At 36.8% G+C, this 24,722-nt stretch overlaps 1 protein-coding gene across 2 annotated transcripts; it reads left to right on the plus strand.

Moving 5' to 3' along the window:
• The first annotated feature begins 4,138 nt into the window (after positions 1-4,138).
• On the plus strand, positions 4,139-24,090 carry LOC139126003 (flavin-containing monooxygenase 5-like). 2 transcript variants are annotated; one of them, XM_070692074.1, is made up of 6 exons: positions 4,139-4,245; positions 19,047-19,496; positions 19,708-19,763; positions 21,400-21,576; positions 23,512-23,731; positions 23,862-24,090. In XM_070692074.1, exons 2-6 carry the CDS (start codon positions 19,133-19,135, stop codon positions 23,933-23,935), a joined length of 891 nt encoding a protein of 296 aa, XP_070548175.1. In that variant the 5' UTR covers positions 4,139-4,245; positions 19,047-19,132; the 3' UTR covers positions 23,936-24,090. The 2 variants fall into 2 exon arrangements, with proteins under 2 accessions (XP_070548175.1, XP_070548174.1); XM_070692073.1 differs by lacking the exon at positions 4,139-4,245 and adding an exon at positions 12,525-12,651.
• The last annotated feature ends 632 nt before the right edge of the window (positions 24,091-24,722 follow it).

Consider the following 24,722-nt stretch of genomic DNA (forward strand, 5'->3'; position numbering starts at 1 on the left):
GCAAGTTGAACACTGTGTATCTCCACATGCTTTGCGTAGAAGTAGAAGGACATTCGCTGACATTAAAGCCAATAATAGTGAAAATTATCGAAAGTCGCAGCTTCTGTTGCTTCAAATGGCCTGCATCTGTAACTTTTGATTGTTTTTGAACTACTTTTGTTTCAAATGACAGTCACAAATTCTTTTTTCAATTGTTCAACCAAAATTAGTTCCAATCGTGTAAATAATAGTGATATTCTCTTCATAAATATATACAGCAATTTGTCACTTACACAAACTCCAACGTTACATGTTATATTCCGCAATTCAATCATTAATACTTTTTAAACTGTCAAACATCTAGGACAATAAATTCTCAAGATTTGGAAAATCCTTCTTATATGAGGAAGACTGTAATGGGGATACAAGTAATACAGAATCAAAATACATGTTGTATTTCTATGTCTCCCGATCGCGAGGTTTACGCCCTTTTTGTCCAGTGCATGCCTAGCTGCTATTGTACAAACATTGCACTCACCATGGCGCTAAAAGGGAACCAATGCACCCACATGTCTTGATATATTATTTGTTCTGGGAAGCATGGAGGAATATAATGAAGCCGTTCTGCTGTCTGTCACCAAACTCTGTCGCTGAGGTGACCTTGATGTCTCGTTACCTGCAGGTCCGTTCTATCCGCTGGTCTAAAATCTGTAAAGTCCGGAGATTTTTCTCTAGTGTTGGTCATTAGCAAAAATACTCTTTGGTAAGTTTTCCCCTAACTGATAAGCAGTCTCCAAGGTGCTTACTCAACTCGACTAGGGGAAATTTACAGTTTACCTGTGCGTTTGCTAACAAATCCTTTGCACCCAAAAAGTTCAGCCAAACCATGTTACATTTGAATTCACTAATTACGAAAACATGTACTTTGTATATTAATGCTACAAATATTATTTTTAATAAAACCCTCCTCGTTTGCATAATAAAAACAACACAATTGGCTGATAGAGACGTGCCGGTAGTAACGTTAACCCGGAAGTCGGTATATCTTCTTGCTGCTTAAAACAAGTCCAAGGGGCATTACGCTGCTGGTTACAATTACGAAAACCTAAACAACGATTGTTAAACAATTATAATTATTGCTGGTTCCAAATCATTATAAAGGCTCGTGTGTAGCACGGGCGAAACTATTTGTGTTTTTTTTTTAACTTCGGACTGCATTTTAACTTTAGTAACGGGAACAACAAACGTGACAAAAGTGAGTGTCTATCTGGTATACTTATAAATTTCTGCATCGTTGTCAAAAAGTATATTTGACGTGTACATTTTCCCAACTGATTAGGTGACACAACACATGATTCCTCTGATAAGCCCCTCTGTGTCAAGGACAAAAGGTGGCTGAATGTGGTAACATTACCGTGACCGCATTTATTTATACATCAAGATGTATGCGTAGGACGCCCTCACCATCCCTGTTGCCAACCATGTATGAGAAGGCCGTAGGGAAAATCACAGTTAGTTTTATTCCCTCTCCTTACTGATAAGACAAGTGAAGTGTTCTCTGGCTATCAAGTAAGGGGTCGTCGTGTCTAGCCACAACTATATACGTAATGAGTAACATTTTAACTGTCAGTAAAAAGCTACCCGCTTGACCTAAATTTTGAAATTTAACGCGGCGTTTGAAACCGCAAGGTTGACGCTATTCCCATTCAACGATATTTTTATTCCCATTTAACCCGTTTAATAGCTCGTGATCGCAAGACTTTCCAGCAACACGCGTACGAGAACAAGGTCAATTACATCAAATAAATTATAATCTTACATTACGAGAACCTTTACTGTTTCCTAGAATATATTTGGTTATGATCATTAATTTTGAAAAGATTCGTATAGTTCAAGTATTTCATTAATGCATCAAGCAAAAGCGCCCAAATGAAAAGTGCTTTCAAGTGGGTCATTGTTGGATGGGTACAATCAAAACTGATAATAATATTGCATATTGTACGTAATGCATTCAGAGTTTACATCGCCACAAACGTGGTATTTCAAAATTATTTATTGAGTAAAATATAAAAAAATGTATTTCATGAAATAATTGAGATAAATTATCACTCACTTGGCCAAGAAGTCTTAACACCGGTACCATCACGCTCTGTGACTTCAGTCAGCACTTCTTCATATACTACCCTACTGTTGCGAACTTACTCCGTAGATCGTGGATTTTGCACAATCGCGCGGCAGAAATACCCGACGTCGACGCCTAGTTTTAAGTAAAACGCTTCTTTCTGATACTAAAATGGGCCTTGGGGTGATTTCTTAGGTATTGATGTCACTTTTTTTAAAGTTTACTCTAACGCCCTCCATTGTAGAGATTTTACCTGGAAGCATCCTTCACGTGGCCATGGTGTGTGAAGGTTGGTTCAAGATCGTACGAGAAGGAGATCTGAAAGAAGATTGTGTCATACTTTTAATTATTTATTGGCGAAGATTAAAATGAAAACAATCGAGAATGGTATATCCCATGGTGTGATCTTGTTTAATCTTAAAAAGCAATCAAAGACTGACGGAAATTTCATGAGATGACCATTTTATAATGATCATAATTTTGTAGTTGTGTAAGTTTAGAAAAGTATATAACTTTGTTGAGAACGTACTCTGACTATCAGAATTTAAAACGTTAGATGTCGCGCCAACTGGCAATAGAGATAAAAAGTGGTGATAAAATAAATATATGTGTGTCAGCTTCAGTTTACCGGATTCTCCACCAAGTTGTTCGCTTCAATACTTAAGAAAATACATGTTGAGTTACCAGTCAGGATCGCAGTGCATTCGGTAACTGAAACTGACAGTCGGTCTTCGATTGTTACTTAAGATTAAAGAAGACAAAACCATCGAATATACCTTTCTCGATTGTTTCATCGACATTTTTACCAATAATTGATTAAATTGATGTGACTCTACTTCTATCTCTTTCTCGTACGATCTTGAACCAAGATTCACACGCCTTGGCGACGTGAAGGACGCTTCGAGATAAAATTTCTATAATGGAGGGTTTTGCAGTATCAAAGGTTATCAATCAGACTGTTATTTATCAGAGAAGTGTACATTGTCCCCCTATATTTATTGTGCAGGTCGCTGACGTAAACATAGGCGGTTGGTGACGTTACAATTTTGGACGGTAAGAATTACGGTAACCGGTGATTTAGTTTTTATTCGCAAAGATCTTCCTTACTAAGGACTTTACTCGTAAAGTAAAATATTAATGTATTCTTCGATGAAACTCTATGTATGTCACCTATGTAATTTAGCAGTTATTGTTCCTCTACGGCTCTCCACACCATTCAACATAACGTCTTATGAAAATTATAGACATCATTTTGCAATTTGCGCGTTCCTGTCTCGCGAACGTCTACTCTGTTAGATTCAAGCGTACTTCTCCGTGTCACATGACCTTTGAACAACGTAGCAATCAATCCAAAAAGGAATGCTTCAACTATCTCCAATCTTGTCGAGATTAAACGGAGTAGGGTCATTCCATATTTAATTGCATGATAACAAAGCAGGGGTGTATCTGAGTTTTTAGAGTGTTTTATGGTAATTGAGTAGAGAAGTATACCCATAGTCTGGAGTCACAGATTTATTTGTTGTATGGCTTATGATACCTAACAATTTGATTAGAAGTCTTATCACTGTTCTCACACGCAATCTCTCTCTTCTGTCTGTCTGTCTGTCTGTCTGTCTGTCTGTCTGTCTGTCTGTCTCTCTCTCTCTCTCTCTCTCTCTCTCTCTCTCTCTCTCTCTCTCTCTCTCTCTCTCTCTCTCTCTCTCTCTCTCTCTCTCTCTCTCTCTCTCAGGATAGGACTTCGTAATATATGTATTAGAGAAATGCTGTTAAAAATTCCGTCAATCATAATTTTGACATACGAAGCAACCTTGCGGTCTGTTGTTTGCCAACCAAGCTTCATCCTTAGTTCAGTGCAGAGAGACATACTATGGGCCTTTTATTGTTTTACATCGTAAACGTTGGGGATATCAAACGTCTTGGTGCGATAACTCATTTCCAATACGATCGTATGAAACAGTATGACCAAGTTTGGAAACTAATCCTCAGTGTTTTTTTGTGTTTCTTTGTTTTTTTTCTGCGATTACGCCGAGGGAGAGACTCGATGCAACGCTATAAGGTCAAGCAATAACTTAGGATCAAGAGACTGGATGCAACGCTTCGACAGGTGTCATAACCTTCGAAACATATGCAGTGTGGGAGATGAGGTAAGATAAGTCACATAAGAACACCAATGATATTAGATTTGCGGTCGCATCGATCCATCCAGGCACGATCTGGTTGATCTGTTATTCACGGCGCGGGTATGAAAGTAGATGACGCTGACTCAATCCAGGAGTGACTCTGTCTATCAATGATTTTATATATATATAAGCTCTGTGACCATATAAGTAATGAACTCTTTGAACGTAAATAAAGTTGTGCCTGGACCTAAAAAAGACCAGGTGGTAACTTCAATTGCTCGTTCGTTGTGTTGTAAACATCAACAACCTCACTTTCCCGCCACGGATATGACATTCCATCTCGCCACCTTCACTAGGATATCAAGTAGATTATACGTAACCAATATGGTGTCCAAGGTTGAACTGTGATTACCCTTGTCGTATGTGATATCTTTGTAAAGAAGGACATGGAAAGTCAAATAAGCATTGTAAATAAACAATAAACAATAATGAACAATAAACAATTCTTGATAGGTCGACGACAGCTGTAGCTGTGGCAGACCAATCCTATCTCTGTTCGAAAAAAGAGAAACCAGGTATTTCTCCACAAGGTAAACGTGACTACCTAAGCAATGACCGCCGCCACATACAAGGATACACGGAATTAGGCGAAAATGCTTGACATATTGCATAAGTCGCTGAGATAGTTCTATATGAAGCGAATTGTACCTAAATCAAGTGTATACATACTTGTGAAGGGTACTATTGCTATTATATTGTGTCATCATTAACTTTCTCTTTATGGTACTAAAAGTTGTTTCCTTCGTAGTTTTAGCACCAAAAAGAGACAACAGTAGAATCAAATATTGAACTATTGTCTTCGAACAGGTACCCAGCACGAGTTTGTACTTGGCCATACGAGCGACGAAGACGAATAAAAAGTGACAATGTTTATTTCGCGAAGCGTAAACCAAATGATTTATCACCGCAGTTCTTAAAATGACATCTGAACGCGTACACAACTCTTGCAATGATGTCCTCATATTTATTCATTATCTCGATTTGACGTCGATTTTGATTGTAAGGTGTGGATGTTCTTCATCTCCGAATCAAGCTTCCCTGTATTGGGTTAGTATTACATATTGGGTTAATCATTACATATTGGGGTGATACACCTGTTACTATAAGATGCCTTCTTAGTATTGGTGAAAGATTTGTTTTCCACCGCAGGTTATTCATAATACAAATTGCATCTTCTACCTCGTGCGTACTCTGGTGTTCGGATAAAACGATAAAAAAGAAAATAAGAGCCTCTGTGAGAGTCAAACACCAGCGTTCGCGGTTTCCCCTCTCATGTCACTCAATATATACTAAGACACATCTACATTTGAAAACTTATTCCAACCATTTCTTTCAAAACGTCGTACACATTTCGCTAGAATATTATTCTTAAGATTTGAATGTGGATACGAGCACCAGAATCATAAGAACTATTTGACAAACCTCAGAGACTCGTATGCCTTTCATACAAATCCGGTAAACCTCAACAGTTTTGGCAACATATATGGCAATGAAGAAAGCCTAAACATGGAGTGCTTGAAACACAGTGATTGAAACGAACATTGAACACATAAAGTCAAAATAACAATATAAATTTTGAAAATTTATGTATCATATGTATATATATATATATATATATATATATATATATATATATATATATATATATAAATAAAATATATATATTAACCGTACACTCTGTGCCCAAGTTCAGAGGTTGCCATATAGTCATTATGGTGATAACCGGGAGGGCACATTGTATACATTTTGTGTAATATATATATATATATATATATATATATATATATATATATATATATATATATATATATATATATATATATATATATATATATATATATATATAATTATATATATAATATATATAATCTGAACAAGCGAAGTCAACTTAACGCTGCTTAACTTTACTACTAACGTTTGTGACTGTATTAAAACCATATATAGCAACCGTTTCCGAAAATTGGGTCAGACAGCGGCGGTAAATAACCTTTATAGTCCGTGGGCTAGAGGGGTCTACGTGCACCCCCCCCACAGGATAACAACACTGTATTTTTCAGAACCCTTGGGATCCCTAGAATACGAAATGGAATTTTAACAGAAAAAATATAGGGACGCAATAGCTGTTATGGTCATGTTTTGAAGGGTACCGCAAAATCACGATTTTCCAAGCCAAATGCATTTTCGTCAAATCTGTCTTCTTGTAAGTCATGTGCTGAGCTCATTTTTTAACATAACCTCACTTGTTTGGTATCATTAGAAAGGGAATTTATTCCTCTTTAAGATGACATATTGCATTATGCAATATCTGCTACAGTTTTTGTCAAATATAACCAAAACTTACCCTTACCCCAAAATTTAACATTACAAATTACAGTAAATCTCAATTCTACCAATTTTTTAGCCAGGCATAATAAAAAATGCAATGCTTTGTCTGAAATCTGTTTTATTTGATACAGGGACATGTCAGAAATATGAAATAGACTTTTAACAGAAAAAATATTGGGAATCTACAGCTGTAACAGTCATATTTTGAAGGGTACCGCAAAATAACAGTGTTGCAGATTTGCATGCATTTTTGTTAAAACTGTCTTCCTATAAGTTATCTGCTGAGCTTGTTGTTGAATATAACCTGGCTTGTTAGGTATCATTAGAAAGATAATTTACTAATCTTAAGAATGACATATTGTAACATGCAATATCTTCTATAGTTTTCATGATATGTAACCCAAACTTACCCCATACCCCAAAGTTTACATTGAAAATTTCAGTCACAGCCAAAACCAAATTCTACCATTTTTTTAGCTTGACACAAAAAATCTGGCCGTTTTTGCTATTAAATCTGTTTTATTTGGTACAGGGACATGTAAGAATTATGAAATAGACTTTTAACAGAAAAAATATTAGGAATCTACAGCTGTAACAGTCATATTTTGAAGGGTACCGCAAAATAACAGTGTTGCAGATTTGCATGCATTTTTGTTAAATTTGTCTTCTTATAAGTTATCTGCTGAGCTTGTTGTTGAATATAACCTGGTTTGTTAGGTATCATTAGAAAGATAATTTACTAATCTTTAGAATGACATATTGTAACATGCAATATCTTCTATAGTTTTCATGATATATAACCAAAACTTACCCCATACCCCAAAGTTTACATTGAAAATTTCAGTCATAGCTAAAACCAAATTCTACCATTTTTTTAGCTTGACACAAAAATTCTGGCCGTTTTTGCTATTAAATCTGTTTTATTTGGTACAGGGACATGTCAGAAATATCAAATAGACTTTTAACAGAAAAAATATTAGGAATGCTACAGCTGTAACAGTCATATTTTGAAGGGTACCGCAAATCACAGTGTAGCAGATTTGCATGCATTTTTGTTAAAATTGTCTTCTTATAAGTTATCTGCTGAGCTTGTTTTTGAATATAACCTAGTTTGTTAGGTATCATTAGAAAGATAATTTACTAATCTTTAGAATGACATATTGTAACATGCAATATCTTCTATAGTTTTCATGATATATAACCAAAACTTACCCCTTCCCCCAAAGTTTACATTGAAAATTTCTGTCATAGCTGAAACCAAATTCTACAATTTTGTTAGCTTGACACAAAAAATCTGGCCGTTTTTGCTATCAAATCTATTTTATTTGGTACAGGGACATGTCAGAAATATGAAATAGACTTTTAACAGAAAAAATATTGGGAATCTACATCTGTAACAGTCATATTTTGAAGGGTACCGCATAATCATAGTGTAGCAGATTTGTATGCATTTTTGTTAAATTTGTCTTCTTATAAGTTATCTGCTGAGCTTGTTGGTGAATATAACCTGGCTTGTTAGGTATCATTAGAAAGATAATTCACTAATCTTTAGAATGACATATCGTAACATGCAATATTTCTATAGTTTTTTATGAAATATGACCAAAACTTACCCCGTACCCCCAAATTTACATTGAAAATTACAGTCATAGCTAAAATCAATTCTACCATTTTCTTTACCTAGACATATAAATTCCGGCATTTATTTGTATGAAATCTATTTCATTCGGTAATGGGTCATGTCAAAAATATAAAATAGACTTTTAACAGAAAAAAGATTGGAATTCTGTAGTTGTAACAGTCAGATTTGAAGGGTACAGCAAAATCTCAGTATTCCTGACTTGCGTGCCTTTTTGTTGAATCTATCGTCTTTTAAGTCATCTGCTGAGCTCTTATAGAATATAATTTAAGTTGTTAGGTATCATTAGTAAGATTATTTACTAGTCTTTAAAAGGCATATTGTAACATGCAATATCTTGTACAGATTTTTATGAAATATGACCAAAACTTACCCCATACCCCAAAATTTATATCGAAAACTACTGTCATAGCTAATGTCAAATTCAAGCAATTTTTTAACGCAGACATAAAAAATAAAAATAGGCAATTTTTTTGTATGAAATGTGCTTTATTGTGTACTTGGCCATATCAGAAATATGAAATGAACTTTTAACAGAAAAAATATTGGATTCTATAGCTGTAACAGCTGTATTTTGAAGGGTACAGCAAATCTCAGTATTCCTGATTCGCATGCGTTTTTGTTAAATCTGTCACCTTATAAGTCGTCTAATGAGCTTGTTATTGATTATAACCGGTTTGTTTAGTATCATTCAAAAGGTAAGTAAATAGTCTTTACAATGACATATTGTAACAGGCAATATCTTGTATAGTTTTCATGGAATATGACCAAAGCGTACCCCATACCCCAAGGTTTATATTGAAAGTACTGTCATAGATAACGTGATCAAATTCCGTGAATTTTTAGCTAGACATGATAAAAATAGCTCTGTTTCGGTATTAAATCTGTTGTATATGGTACTGGGTCATGTCAGAAATGTGAAATAGACTTTTAACAGAAAAAATATTTGGACTGTATAGTTGTAACAGCCATATTGTGAAGGGAAATGCAAATCGCAGTACCGCAAACTGGCACCTTTTTTGTTAAATTCTTCTTCTTGTAAGTCATCTGCTGAACTTATTTTGTGACACAACCTGGCTTGTGAGGTATCATTAGTAGGAAAATTTATTCTTCTTTAAGATGACATATTGTAATATACAATGTCATACATAGTTTTCGTGGAATATGGTCAAACTTTACCCCATACCCAAAAGTTCAAATCGCAAATTACAGTGTATCTTAAATTCTACCATTTTTTGCTGCACATAATACAAAAGGCAATTCTTGTTTAAAATCTGATTTATTTGTTACAAAAGTATGTCACAAGTATAAAATTAACTTAAGATGATACAATTTAGTAGCCATTTGGATCATTTTTGGAGGGGGAACCCATATATTGCAAATGTATGTGTTTCGGCAAATTTGCCCTGATACCCGGGTACCCTTCCAAATATGATCCAAAAGGCTACAAAATCATATTATGTTCTTGTTAAAAGTTAATTTCATATTTGTAACATACTTTTTAACAAAACACATATTTCATAGATTGCATACAAGCATTGCCTTTGGTATATAAAGTTAATAAATTGTAAAAAATGGTAGAGTTTCAGATTTGCAGTATTTGCTGTGTAAACCTTGGGTATGGGGTAAGCTTTGGTCCTATTTCATGAAACCTAAACAAGACATTGCATATTACAATATGTCATTTTAAAGACTAGTAAATTACCTTTCTATTGATACCTAACAAGCCAGGTTATGTCAAAAATCAAGCTCAGCAGATGACTTATAAGAAGACAGATTTTACAAAAAAGCAAGCGAGTTGGCAATACTGTGATTTTGCGAGACCCTTCAAAATATGACTGTTACAGCTGTAGAGTCCCAATATTTTTTCTGTTAAAAGTCTATTTCATATTTCTGACATGTCCCTGTACCAAATAAAATAGATTTAATAGCAAAAACGGCCAGATGTTATATGTCTAGGTAAAAAAATGGTAGAATTTAGTTTTAGCTATCACTGAAATTTTCAATGTAAACTTTGGGGTATGGGGTAAGTTTTGGTTATATATCATGAAAACTATAGAAGATATTGCATGTTACAATATGTCATTCTAAAGATTAGTAAATTATCTTCTAATGATACCTAACAAGCCAGGTTATATTCAACAACAAGCTCAGCAGATAACTTATAAGAAGACAAATTTAACAAAAATGCATACAAATCTGCTACACTATGATTTTGCGGTACCCTTCAAAATATGACTGTTACAGCTGTAGATTCCCAATATTTTTTCTGTTAAAAGTCTATTTCATAATTCTGACATGTCCCTGTACCAAATAAAACAGATTTAATAGCAAAAACGGCCAGATTTTTTGTGTCAAGCTAAAAAATGGTAGAATTTGGTTTTAGCTATGACTGAAATTTTCAATGTAAACTTTGGGGTAAGGGGTAAGTTTTGGTTATATATCATGAAAACTATAGAAAATATTGCATGTTAAAATATGTCATTCTAAAGATTAGTAAATTATCTTTCTAATGATACCTAACAAGCCAGGTTATATTCAAAAACAAGCTCAGCAGATAACTTATAAGAAGACAAATTTAACAAAAATGCATGCAAATCTGCAACACTATTATTTTGCGGTACCCTTCAAAATATGACTGTTACAGATGTAGATTCCCAATATTTTTTCTGTTAAAAGTCTATTTCATAATTCTGACATGTCCCTGTACCAAATAAAATAGATTTAATAGCAAAAACGGCCAGATTTTTTGTGTCAAGCTAAAAAATGGTAGAATTTGGTTTTAGCTATGACTGAAATTTTCAATGTAAACTTTGGGGTATGGGGTAAGTTTGGGTTACATATCATGAAAACTATAGAAGATATTGCATGTTACAATATGTCATTCTAAAGATTAGTAAATTATCTTTCTAATGATACCTAACAAACCAGGTTATATTCAACAACAAGCTCAGCAGATAACTTATAAGAAGACAATTTTAACAAAAATGCATGCAAATCTGCTACACTATGATTTTGTGGTACCCTTCAAAATATGACTGTTACAGATGTAGATTCCCAATATTTTTTCTGTTAAAAGTCTATTTCATAATTCTTACATGTCCCTGTACCAAATAAAACAGATTTAATAGCAAAAACGGCCAGATTTTTGTGTCAAGCTAAAAAATGGTAGAATTTGGTTTTAGCTATGACTGAAATTTTCAATGTAAACTTTGGGGTAGGGGTAAGTTTGGGTTATATATCATGAAACTATAGAAGATATTGCATGTTACAATATGTCATTCTTAAGATTAGGAAATTATCTTCTAATGATACCTAACAAGCCAGGTTATATTCAACAACAAGCTCAGCAGATAACTTATAGGAAGACAGTTTTAACAAAAATGCATGCAAATCTGCAACACTGTTATTTTGCGGTACCCTTCAAAATATGACTGTTACAGCTGTAGATTCCCAATATTTTTTCTGTTAAAAGTCTATTTCATAATTCTGACATGTCCCTGTATCAAATAAAACAGATTTCAGACAAAGCATTGCATTTTTTATTATGCCTAGCTAAAAAATTGGTAGAATTTGAGATTTTCTGTAATTTGTAATGTTAAATTTTGGGGTAAGGGGTAAGTTTTGGTTATATTTGACAAAACTGTAGCAGATATTGCATAATGCAATATGTCATCTTAAAGAGGAATAAATTCCCTTTCTAATGATACCAAACAAGTGAGGTTATGTTAAAAAATGAGCTCAGCACATGACTTACAAGAAGACAGATTTGACGAAAATGCATTTGGCTTGGAAAATCGTGATTTTGCGGTACCCTTCAAAACATGACCATAACAGCTATTGCGTCCCTATATTTTTCTGTTAAAATTCCATTTCGTATTCTAGGGATCCCAAGGGTTCTGAAAAATACAGGTTTGTTATCCTGTGGGGGGGGGTGCACGTAGACCCCCTCTAGCCCACGGACTAATACACTACCAACTCATTTGTCAATAGTGTACAAGATTCGCTATGTGACTTTACAGTTAACCTTTCTCTTGTGCAAAGTACATATTCCTGAGATGTGTAGGTTTGAGATGAAACATATCAAACCAAACATTCCTTAAAATCAAGATAATTTTTACGTGCCCTCCCCCCCAATTACGACTCAGTGATTGTTATCCCGCTCCGGGCTGCTATCTGACGAAACACCTCGCACTGGCCTCCCACATGTTCTCACGATCAGAGTCTAACTTACGTCACTCATCTACTAATTATTCACACAAACTTAGCTGTGCTTACACACAATATGGCGGCGAAAAAACGCGTTGCAATCGTTGGCGCTGGAGTCGCTGGCTTGGTCTCTATCAAAAGTTGTCTTGAAGAAGATGGGCTTGAGCCAACCTGTTTTGAGAGGCACGAAAGCATTGGTGAGCATATATTGTATACCGTTAATTGTGAATAGCAATGACCGTCAGATAAGCAGGCAAGACGAGTAATTCATGTTAACATGTTAGGATGGACCACCCTATTCCGCCTCTACCGTCATACTGTTAGTTTGTAAACATACCATACGCAGCGAAGTCAACTTAACGCTGCTCAACTTTACTACTAAAGTGTATAACTGTATTAAAACCATATATAGCAGTTGATCCAAAATTGGGTCAGACAGCGGAGGTAAATAACTTTTACACTACCAACTCATTTATCAATAGTGTACGCAGATTCGCTATGTGACTTCACAGCTAACCTTTCTCTTGTGAAAAGTGATGAGATGTGTAGGTTCGAGATGAAACATATCAGACCAAACATTCCTCAAAATCAAGGTAATTTTTATATTAACCCCCCCCCCAATTACGACTCAGTGATTGTTATCCTGGCCCGGGCTGCTATCTGACGAAACACCTCGCACTGGCCTCCCACATGTTCTCACGATCAGAGTCTGACTTATATCACTCATTTACCAATTATTAACACAAACTTAGCAGTGATTACACAATATGGCGGCGAAAAAACGCCTTGAAGAAGATGGGCTCGAGCCAACATGAGAGGCACGAAAGACTTGGTTAGCATATATTGTATACCGTTAATTGTAAATAGCAATGACTGTCAGATAAGCAGACAATTGGAGACGAGTAATTTATTCTAACATGTTAGGATCGACCACCCTATTCCGCCTCTACCATCATACAGTAAGTTTGTAATCATCAGGGTTCGAACTCACAACATACCATACGGCAGCCAGGAAACCTAGCAGAGAAGCCTCAGACAAAGCCGCTTGGCCAAATCCCCACTCTCAAAAACGAATGGTTCAATAACCGAGCTAAAGGGCCGTGGATCATTTAAACACGCAAACAGCAAACGCAAATTCCGCTTTCAGAGGGGTTCGCTTCATGTCGAATACAGCGCGTAAAACTCATACTGCATGTTTTCATATCACAACATCTCGCTACGTTTTATGTATCGCAAAATATCGCACTGTAATATATGTTGTTTGACGTGCATCAGGTAAGTGCGCCACCGGCTACACAATTCTTTTGGCATACATGTGGGACACTGCTCATGTAAAATAACGTAACTGTAAAACATTTAGTGCGATATTTGCGCCAGTAATTAAAATCCGAAAAACCTATTTCCCCAAAACACCGAACTTGCGTTACCATGCGCGTGTTTCAAATATCTACGGTCTCTTGTTGCCACAATTTTTCTTACAGCAACTCCTGCACACGATTGTACTGCGATTTATGTTGAAGTGATGAAACTAAACAATGAAAAACTTTAGATTGAAGAAAGTAGAATAAAACTATTGTCACCTGTTCCGAGTGGACCGATAAGCGTACACCATAACAACTCTCTCCTCTGACCATCAGATCAAGAATTAGTGAACATGAGACAGGTGTGGAGATTTATTACTGGTGATGAAATGTGAAGAACTATCGATGTGCCTTGTCAGGCGAAAACTTTCCCATCCAAGGTTTAAGAAAAGTGTTTTACTTTTGCTTATTTTGTTATTGTGCCCGTACGAGGGCCAAACAATGTACGGGTCTTGCTTGGGAACCTTTGCAAAAAAGTATCGTTTCTATAAATTGTCCGTCAGCAATAGGGTAGATAGGTCAGGAAAAACTTGTCATTTTACAAAATCCGGATGTGGGCCAAGAAGATAATCTTCAATATTTCCGTGATTTTTAGCTTTCTCTCTTAACTCGCTTGGTTTTCGAACAATCGAAGAAAACATTTTGGTCTGTGTTTTAACTCGGGTAGGTCGTACTACCAGATAGACAACTGTTTTTAGTTTTCGGTGTACCTACGGAACAAAATTACTACTTCAATAACCGCTACATGTCCTTAAATTCTAGAACTTTCATTTTGAATAAGACTATATGAATCTACATGTGATTTAGTAGACGTGGTAGCTCTACAGTTATCTGCAGCAGAGAAAAGGAGTTGTGTCTGTAGCAAGAGAGGCTACAGTCGTCTCTGAGGGTCATCAAAAGGTCAACCCGGCCGCTATCCACAACCTTTTGATGACCCGCGTAAACAAAGTCTATATCCTGCCACAGATAGGTGCGTTTTCGCAGCTACCTATTTCAAAGCATCAACACCATTCCGCTAAAAATCGTATAAAAACAAAGTTGCGGCTTCAAGGTATATTCTCCAAAGTCTTGTAGCAAGTTACTCTCCTGACCCCGCGCGGAAAACAGTGACGCGTCGTAACAAATTGTCTCTACAGGGATTCTAATAGCCAGGAGTTCGAGAGGACAGACTTAGACTTGCAACATGTATGTAGCAATAGCCTTAGCATGGAGATTAAAACATGAAGGATTACACTTGAGATTGACGATTTTGTGCCGCCCTGGCGATATTGAACCTCACAACAAACAGTGGGTAGGATGACGAAAATGATAAGATATGCTAATTTCATCCTTTTATCCGTCTATTACATATCGAAATGAATATATTACGGGATAGATCGTGGTCTTTGTGTGAGAGATCTTTCCACGGGCCCTGGTTATGAAGTTGTTTCAGATACAGACTACTGGCGTCAGAGCCCGATAGACAAAAATGATATAAATTTAAAGTTAAGCTAGTTGTATCCTTCTACCTTGACGACCATTTGCTTTGGTAACTATTACCATGATAGTCTATATAGCTTTCTATCATGTGTTTGACATAAGAATTCCTGCTACACACAGGAGTGAAAAAAGCATTGACAGTAGATCATTACCATTTAGTTGCATAAATATTCTGGACAACCTAAATTGTTGGACGTTTGATAAAATGCGATCAGTTTTGTTTGAGTTGTAACGTTTTCTTGCCCAAGTACACAATTAGACGTATCCGAAGTAGTGTCAGTAAGTTATGAAATTCATATCGGACATGATACAGACGTGCAAATTTTCGATTCAAATTAAGCGGGCAGAAGTCTTTGTTGAAGCAGACTATAATGTCCGCAATAGCCCAGTTTCCAAACAAAGGGGCTGACCTTCCAACGTCTTACCATTGTAATTTTCTCATATTGACGTATGTTTATGTTTATGTGCGATTTGTCCGGGTTTTGAGAGAACGCACGTTTGTATGCACATGCTGCAAGCTGGCCGTTAGTGAGCAAGTTACCTTAGTCATTATGGGTGTTTTTACAAGTCAATAGATGGATAATTTAAATTGTTTGAATAAAATGTGATAAATTTTCGCGACCGGCCTCCTTCTACATATTGAAAATTCACCGCATTTCCCCACCTTTCGATAATAACCTAACTTAGTTTGTAGAGCTAATTTTTAATAACTAATCGGTCCTGTGCACAGCGTGTCAGTCACTGGACCAGTGCCCTAAAGTAGTTGTTGGTCTTCTAGCTTTATATTCTAATGTATTATTACATATACACCACAGATTACAAATCTGTTGGCAGGGAAATAAAGTTGATATTTTCACAGACAGACATAATATAGTCTCTGTATGTTTTTTGCATTTTCTAAAAATTGTGACAATTTTCTAAGTATTTTAGCTTGTGATTGAGCTAATTATCACTACATTTAAATATTTTACTAATTGCTTGCTTTCAGTAAAGTATTTCACGTGTTTTATCAACTTAAAAGCATTTCGAAAACAGGTCACGCGTCATTAAATAATGTTTACGTAGAAAACCATGGTTAAGAAATAATTTCACGCTAAACTAAGCAAATTAGTTATCATCCCGTACTACTTTCTATTGGTAAATATTTTTGCCGGCTCCTAAACAATAATAAATACTTCAGCGGATTGTATATCTGTGGAAGAAAGTAGTTATTACGATTAGCAGAACTGTATTTATTTTGAACATTTGGAATCAGAATTTTATTATGGAAGTGAAACTAATATCTGGGCTCTGAAGGAACAAAATACTGTGACAACGATGGAAGCGGTACCGGCGAAGGTACACGGAAGTTTAAGCCGTTGACCTAGCAATATTTCTTGCAGTCTCGACCGAAGACGTCAAAGCTCTCGTCAGGTTGCAAGAAAATGAACGGAAAAAAATGGTATGGAAACGGGTCCCGAAGTTGCTGTTTTCAACGACTGGCTTCGGACAATAACAACGAAAACTTGTACCAGTCGAGCTTGACCCACGACCGTGACGTAAATCTTGCCGGTTTACGTCAGCGTACTGAAACAGCAACGAAGAGTATGATCTAGATTCGCGATCGGTATCCAGTTACCATAAATCACTCGTCTACGAAGATCAACAAGGGCAAATGAGTAATATTGAGTGGGGTTGATGACAAATTCAACCCGTGACCTCGGTCCGTGATAGAGGGACCGTGATAGGGACCATGCACTGACCGAGCACCCGGGCCGAGCACATCGACAAGCGATACCCGTGTCGGCCATGGCAAAGACAAATGTGATAGATCGGCTCCTGTGAAAACACGGTGATCAGTAATTCACAATCCTTGCAATGGTGCAAGCAAGTTCAAAACCAGTTACCCGGGCTATTCTCAAATCATCGGAGAAGTCTTCGACTTCACATTCAATATCACGGCCTCAGAAAACAACTCTTACCAGACAGTGTCTTCTTCGCCAGATGTCCGTACACCACCATGTTTCATTGACGTAACCGTAGATCGGACAGCCGGACTCGGACTTCGATCAGTCTAATTTTGCTTACAAAAGTTTGGAAGTTCCAGTCATTTTAATTTTCACTACAATTGATCTTGTTACTCTTAATACCAATAATTTGTTCACATGTACTTAAAATATTTAAGATTTCTGTTCTGAAACGTCTTTGTGTCTGTTTTTGTTGTCTTAGTCGAGATGGAAATACAGTGATATGGTGAACTTGGTACGCCACATCAAATATCTGCATATGAATGGTACAAAATTTTCCCTTAGCCAATCAGTGAGCTCACAGCTGAAAAAGTTTATTGACAGCATATCAATGCGCACTATACAGAATCTATATGCAATCAGGCCGTGTTGTGATTGGCTATGTGTTTCGACGGCGATCGACAAAATTGGGGAACATATGTATTAATAACAGAACCCTATGGCCTTGGAGGGCACTCTGTAGCGTTCCGAAAGTATTTTCCGAGGGATACGGCGTATTCTGCCGCCAGTACTTTTCCTCCTCGCTTCGCTCAGAAAAGTACTGGCGGCAGAATACACCGTATCCCTCGGGAAATACCTTCGGCACTTCACAGAGTGCCCTCAAAGGCCGCTGAGCTCTGTCATATTATTTTCTTATTTCCCTTAGAGAAGATACCACTTGTGGATGTTCTCTCAAACACGTTTGCCATATGTCAAAATGTTTTAAAAGTAAATCCCTACTTTGTCAGATTTCGGCAACCATTCGTGGTCCGGCCATTGTTTATAGTGTGGATTGAGATTAAATTGGTGAAAGGCATGTGTTGCGTGAGATATTGAATATTACATCATACCAGTATATTGATGGCGCAAATACAGCGATCTTATTGGTTGACACGCGAAAAGAACCGTGGTTTATCGACGATATACGCGCGAGCTGTCAGCTTGAACAAAAATCTGTTTTTGACGTTCCTTGCCATAAATTTAATATACTGTTATGATATAATAGCAATAAATCACACCCAGCAACGGTAAACCACTCGATTCTGACCAGTTCACTCCATATGTGCACGTGCAAAAGCGAGTGCATATATGTCGTGCACTGGTCAAAATCTCGTGGTATACTGTCCCATGGTGTGCTTTATTGCACGGATTGGACGGATATTAAGATTATCAATTATGTACAATTCTTTCAGATTCTTAGTCTTGTATGAGCTTCTTTGAATTTGAAATTATAAGGGGGGAAACTTTTCGATAGAAAAATCAGCCCTAACTCATGAAAATGTCATTTAATGAAAAGTACCACTCTCTCAAGTGCATTTTAGGTTTTCTTGCCGTCGCATGGAACTGCAACACCTTTTTAGACTAAAGTGCTGGCTTTTGAATGACAACTGAGACAACATTTCAAACATTTGTCATAGTCCTCACCAAAACAAAGTTCTTTGCAAAATAAAAATTGCGCATTTTGTAAAGTGATGAAGTCGTCAAAAAGCCCTGTGGCCATTAGTCAATAACTCACATGACTAAATCTTCTGAGTGTGACCTTTGCTACCCGACCTTGCTGTAACTCTTGTTTTGCTAGGCCCTCCTAAACGTGAATCATTTGTTGGTCGAAACTTTCTTTGACCAAGAGTTCACAACTTGTAAATTCAAACCCCTCTCAAGATTATTCATAAACAATAGACGGAAGACATTTACAAGCAGCTTGCTTTTGATTTCAACTATTCAGCTATATTTTCTCTGAACAACCAATTTTCGGCTGATTTCTAGGTGGTGTATGGAATTATTCACCAGAGTTACGGCCTGGACAGGGAGCCGCCATCTATGATAATCTTGTAAGCAACGATAGCAAAGAAATGATGACATTTTCAGATTTTCCGTATCCGAAAGAAAACACGCCATTTATGCCTCACCGAATGGTACTTCGTCATATCCAAAACTATGCGAAGCATTTCAAGCTTGAGAAGCACATTCGGTTCAACACAGACGTTATCGACGTACAGCGCAACAACGATGGCAAGTATTGGAAGTTACAGATCAAGGACAAGGATGGCAAGCTTTCCACCGAAGAGTTTGATTACGTCATGATTTGCACAAGCGTTTACAATAGAGCAGCTATTCCTTCATACCCTGGGATGGAAAACTTCAAGGGAATTAAAATACATGTAAATAAGTATCGAGAACCAAGTAAATTCAAAGGGAAGAAGGTTATAGTTGTTGGTAAGTTACACTCCCATATACAAACGGGCATTAGTAAATTTTATCATCTGTAAAAGCGTGCCAACAATCATGAGTCGAGTGACATCAATAATGTAAATAAAATCGACCAAAATCAACAAAAGGAAATGGTATCGATGAATGATACACACTTTGTTACGACAATAAGCCACAGGCGACATAATTATCACGACCACTTTCTTTATTCTACTAGGTGGCCTTCATACGGCTGGTGAAGTATCATCGGAAATTGGAAGAAATGGCGGTGAGGTAAACACACATAGCTTTAAAAAGATGAGTATCGGTTCAAGTTAATGTAGAGCGTCAAGTTGCATGTTGTCCTAAGATATTCTAACTGACACGGTACAAAACTGCATGGACCTGTCATTACGTAAGGCAATACATCATACACATTCATACTAACCTTATGTTGATAGAAAGGCGAAAGTTATTCCAAAATACAGTGGCAAGTTTGCCAATGTGAGGATTATTTGGTAACTTTGCTAATATAAAATTCTGATGGATGTTACACTAATGCAATGGGTGCCTAACGATTATACCTATGAGGAGCTTCCCCTAGGAACAAGCAATTATTTTCGGAGGGGTGATTGTTGTTGTACAGGTGCGCCAAAATATCTCACGAGTAAATTTTCACTATAAGACTGGGCTAAATTTCCTAAAAATTGGTATGTTCGCATTGATAGCTTCAATGAATATCGCGCTCGGTATGCAGAATAGCAATTATGCCAATTACAATTTATATATATTATATATATATATATATATATATATATATATATATATATATATATATATATCACAGCAAGTCCTCCATATCTCAATCGAGCCTTAGAAGAAAGACACTCGGATTCCCAAATCGTCATACAGGAGGAACCTTTTAAGGTGCAATGTGCCATTACAATTGTAATAGATCAAAAACTGTCCTCAGCTTTAAATCTAACCTGATTTCGATCGCGCTCGATCGTCGTACGCCACGGAGTTCGCGCGGAGAGGGGCCGCCATTTTGTTTGTTTACCCTTAGAGTTGCCATGTCAACACTTGTCGCGCGCGCGGCATCGCCGTCACGGCACACGCTCATTACCTCTTCGGGGTAGACCATGCATAGTGCCGGCACCGTGCGAAAGGCAAAATGTTTGCTAGAGCTTGGCCAAAAAAATACAGGAACTTTAACAGGAAATTCATGGGAAATCAACATGTTATTTCCGAATTTAGCAACCACAAAATACCCGTGTTCCTCGAAGCCCTTCAGTTTTTTACGTCAGCGACATCGCTTCGCAGACGGAGAGCGGCAGTCATTTTATTTGTTTGCGTTGTTTACCAACAAACTAATAATGTTGTTCGGGAAAACTCCAAAACTGATATGATGACGTTTATCGTGCATATCTCGGCGTTTACCGTGAAATATAACGGCTGATATTTTACAGTGAACGTCACTAGGTTGAAGCAATATGGTTATGGGTATATGATAAATGTCAAATATTCCTCAAAATGATTGTTTTAAGGTAGGATGCACATCGAGAACAAATAATCGGACTCTAAAACTTTTACAATTCCTTCCTGATCTATCATTTGTGATAGATCATTTTAAAGCTCTGGATGTAAGAAAAATTCTCACTCTCTTAGTCTTTCGGTAATCGAATTGTTTTTGTTTTTCTCAATAGAATGAACACAGGGAACATGGATAGATGCCATTTTGTATTTTAAATTGGAAATTTGTTTCTTTTCTACCAAGTTTTGACGATGATCCTTGATTTTTTCCTCTTGATTTTGAAAGATTAGAAATTAAAGATTCATAGAGAAAGGTTTTAGCAAAGGTTTAAGTATTTCACTTTCGAAGCATATTATACCTTAACAATTTTAGTGCATATTTTAACTTGCGTTTAAGGTATACCTCAGCATGCGACATGGAGTGTTCTTTTTCCCTCCTACCTGCCAGAATGGTCTACCCTATGACATCCAACTGTTCAGTCGGTCGGCGTATCAATCTCCAACAAAAGGACTCACACTGTTAGAGAATCACTGTAAAACAAGAGTCGGTGACCATAGAAAATTTGGTTTACAAGTAAGTTGCAACATCGAGATATTTTGTGGCAGAAAGCCTCGGGAAACTTAGAATGTATGGTACAGAATAGGTAAAGTAAATACATTAGGTCTATTGGCACATTCCAATAGAACAGTTCCTACCACTTTTTATTTTTGTATTGTCATTTGCATTGCAAAGGAAGATCTAATCATACTTTATTGATACTAACTGCTTGTATATATCCCGGTAAGTTCTTTAATCTGAACAGTGTTATCACAGACAAATATATAACAGACTAGCAACGGGCATTGTTCAAGGTGTGAAGTGGTTACCTAAGCCATTCATTTTTGCCTCGCCTCAGGAAGCTCGCCACTCTCTTTTCCGAAGAGTGCCGACCATGCATCCTTCCGTAGTTTCCGGATTTTCGCTAATTTTAAGCGAAAGTGTGTTCGGCAAAGTTCGTGTTGTTGTTGTCTTGTTGTACCTAGTAGAATTGGCGTGCTGGCGAAAACTGGAATGTTTTAAGCGTCGGGGAGGTGAGCTTTACCATTGTAAAAAATCCTCTCACATTTTAATGAATATATAATGAGCGCGTTTGAACCAAATTTGAAATTCTTTTATCGATACTGTCAGATTTTACTCAATGGTTTACGGTCAGTCATACCGTTGCTTACACGTTATGAAACTGCGGGCGTGTTATGTTTTGATTGCATGAAGCAGTGTTTCTGCAGTGCCCTGATAGCTCACAAAGTAACACTGGTTGCTACGCGACTGGCAGCACGGTGCCATCTAGTGGTAGTTTTTGCATAATCTCGTGCATTATCAACCAAAACAAAGTCTCCAAAAAGTTTAACACCTTTGAATCTCATTTTAATATAAAGAGGTCATAGTCTACCGAGACGACCATGGAACAAGGGGCAAGCCGCGTTGTTTGTCTGTTCTATATTTGTCTGTGGTGTTACTAAATGCAGTGTACTTACTTTGGGAAGCATACATTGTAAATCTGGCTTATAACAACACCGCTTCAACCTGAAGAATGCTAGGCCAATCAAAATGTGCTATGGACAGTTTTCTCTCTTTTCTATTTTTAGATCTGATAGTAACAATATTTTTATCGGTGAAAAGTTAGATTATAATTATACTTACTAGCTAAAAAGAAATATACTTTATTAATAGCATGTTATGAAATAATAATTTGCACGTTTCGTATTTGTTTGTTTACGAGCACTAAATAAACCATGACTGCGCCCATGATTTAGTCGGGTACACTTACGGTTGCTCTCACGGTATATACCAAACCTGCGCATGCGTGGTCAGTAAGCCATTGGCGCGACTATAAAAATGAGATTGAGTGACTTTTTTGGGTGCATTATGACATCTTCTACGTTTTAGTGATTTTGTGATCTTTTCATCGCCATGGTTATGTTAGCCGGTGAAAAATATTATCTAGCATTCACAATCAGGAGCAACGGGGCAGCCTAATTAGTTTTGTGCATTTACACGAGTTATTGCAATTACTTTGAGCCTTTGCAAATTTTGGATACGTAGTGACTAAAAGTTGTTTTGAACAGCCCTTCTGCTACAAATTAAAAAATCTCCCCACCTGCTAGTATTTCCCCATTCGCGCTATAAACATGGGTAAGCTTCTTGCACTGCTCGGTCCCCTTACCAACACATGGCACTGCCTTTCCTGCCTTTACCCTAAGCAATTAAATGTGTTGTCCATGAAGTTGACACTCTCACAGGCTACAAGATTCCGAAAAGTGTCGCTGATTTCTCATGGCCAAATGACCACAAAAACTAAGAAAAAATGCAAATGAAGTAAAACAGATAAAAGATTCATTAATTAAGGCCAAATTAAGTTATTGGAACCTCGTTATTTTACGATAAACAAAAATAAGGTGATCTTTAAATAATAAAATGTGCATGCAGATGCTCTGTATCTATAAGAACAAATATATTATCGCACTACAGAGCAAAGAGATATACCCTGCATCGAAACATACGATGGTCAATGATGAAATGCAAGATAGACTTGCACAAGGTCATATCAAACCAATGGTAGAAATCGAAGAGTTCAAGGGAAATGACGTCATTTTCAAAGATGGTACCACTCTAGAGAATGTAGATGCAGTCATCTTCGCGACGGGATATGAGTTTGCTGTGCCGATAATCGAAGACTCGTGGCTTTATGGTAATTTAGTATTTTAGAATCTTCGAATATTATAGTTATTTGACGCTCAACTATAAACCAGTCAGTCGATTCGACTTCTTTTTACAAACCTCTCTCGTACAAGGTGCATATTTTTCTTTATCATTCATAGACGAATCTGACAAGCTGATGTGTACAAGTACATGTTCCCAGTGCGGTCAGAACACCCGGAAAGGTTGGCGTTGATCAACTTGGTACATTCTCTGGGATCGCATTGGCCAGTTGCTGAAATACAAGCCCGGGTCGCTGCAAGGGTCTTTGCTGGGAATATTGTACTGCCTGACAAAGCAACGATGCGGAAAGACATTGGAGAGAAGATCCAGTATGAGAAAAACAAGTATTATCCCTTAAGCATTTGTATACGGAAACGTGTGTTGATGTGTTCAGTGATTTCGTTTGTCTGGGATATATAATGGGGAGTAAGGGAACGAGCACAATTAACGGCGGGGGGGGGGCTGGAAGAGAAAATATGTGGTGCAAAAATTTTTTACAGGCCCCCCCCTAACACCAGCAAAAATTTTAGTGGCCCCCCCATCACCGGCAACAAAATTTTGTGCCCCCCCCCCCGAAAAAAAAGAAAGATTACATGGGTACAAAGTTGTACACATATATATAATCCTTATAACTTTTAATATATGCTTTAGTGAAAACAACATTCTTGCATTCTTGAAATAAATAATAAACAAATAAATATATAAATAATAAACAAAATAACATATGTTCAAGCTTTACTACTTGTAACACCTACAGCTAGCTTATAGAACAGGAATGCCTGTCAGTACCATGTGAAATTAGCATTCACATGGCTAGTTGCATGGCTAACTGTATGTGCATAGGGAATAGGCAGTTAGGCAGTACACATTCATTTCAGCTAGCCATTCACATAAATGTGAACGAATGGTTATTTTGAATAACGAATGGTTATTTTGAACTGTTCACATGTATGTGAACGAACGGTTATTTTGAATGCACA

The sequence above is a fragment of the Ptychodera flava genome (genome assembly GCF_041260155.1).
Source record: "Ptychodera flava strain L36383 chromosome 3 unlocalized genomic scaffold, AS_Pfla_20210202 Scaffold_26__1_contigs__length_13983176_pilon, whole genome shotgun sequence".
Lineage (NCBI taxonomy): Eukaryota > Metazoa > Hemichordata > Enteropneusta > Ptychoderidae > Ptychodera > Ptychodera flava.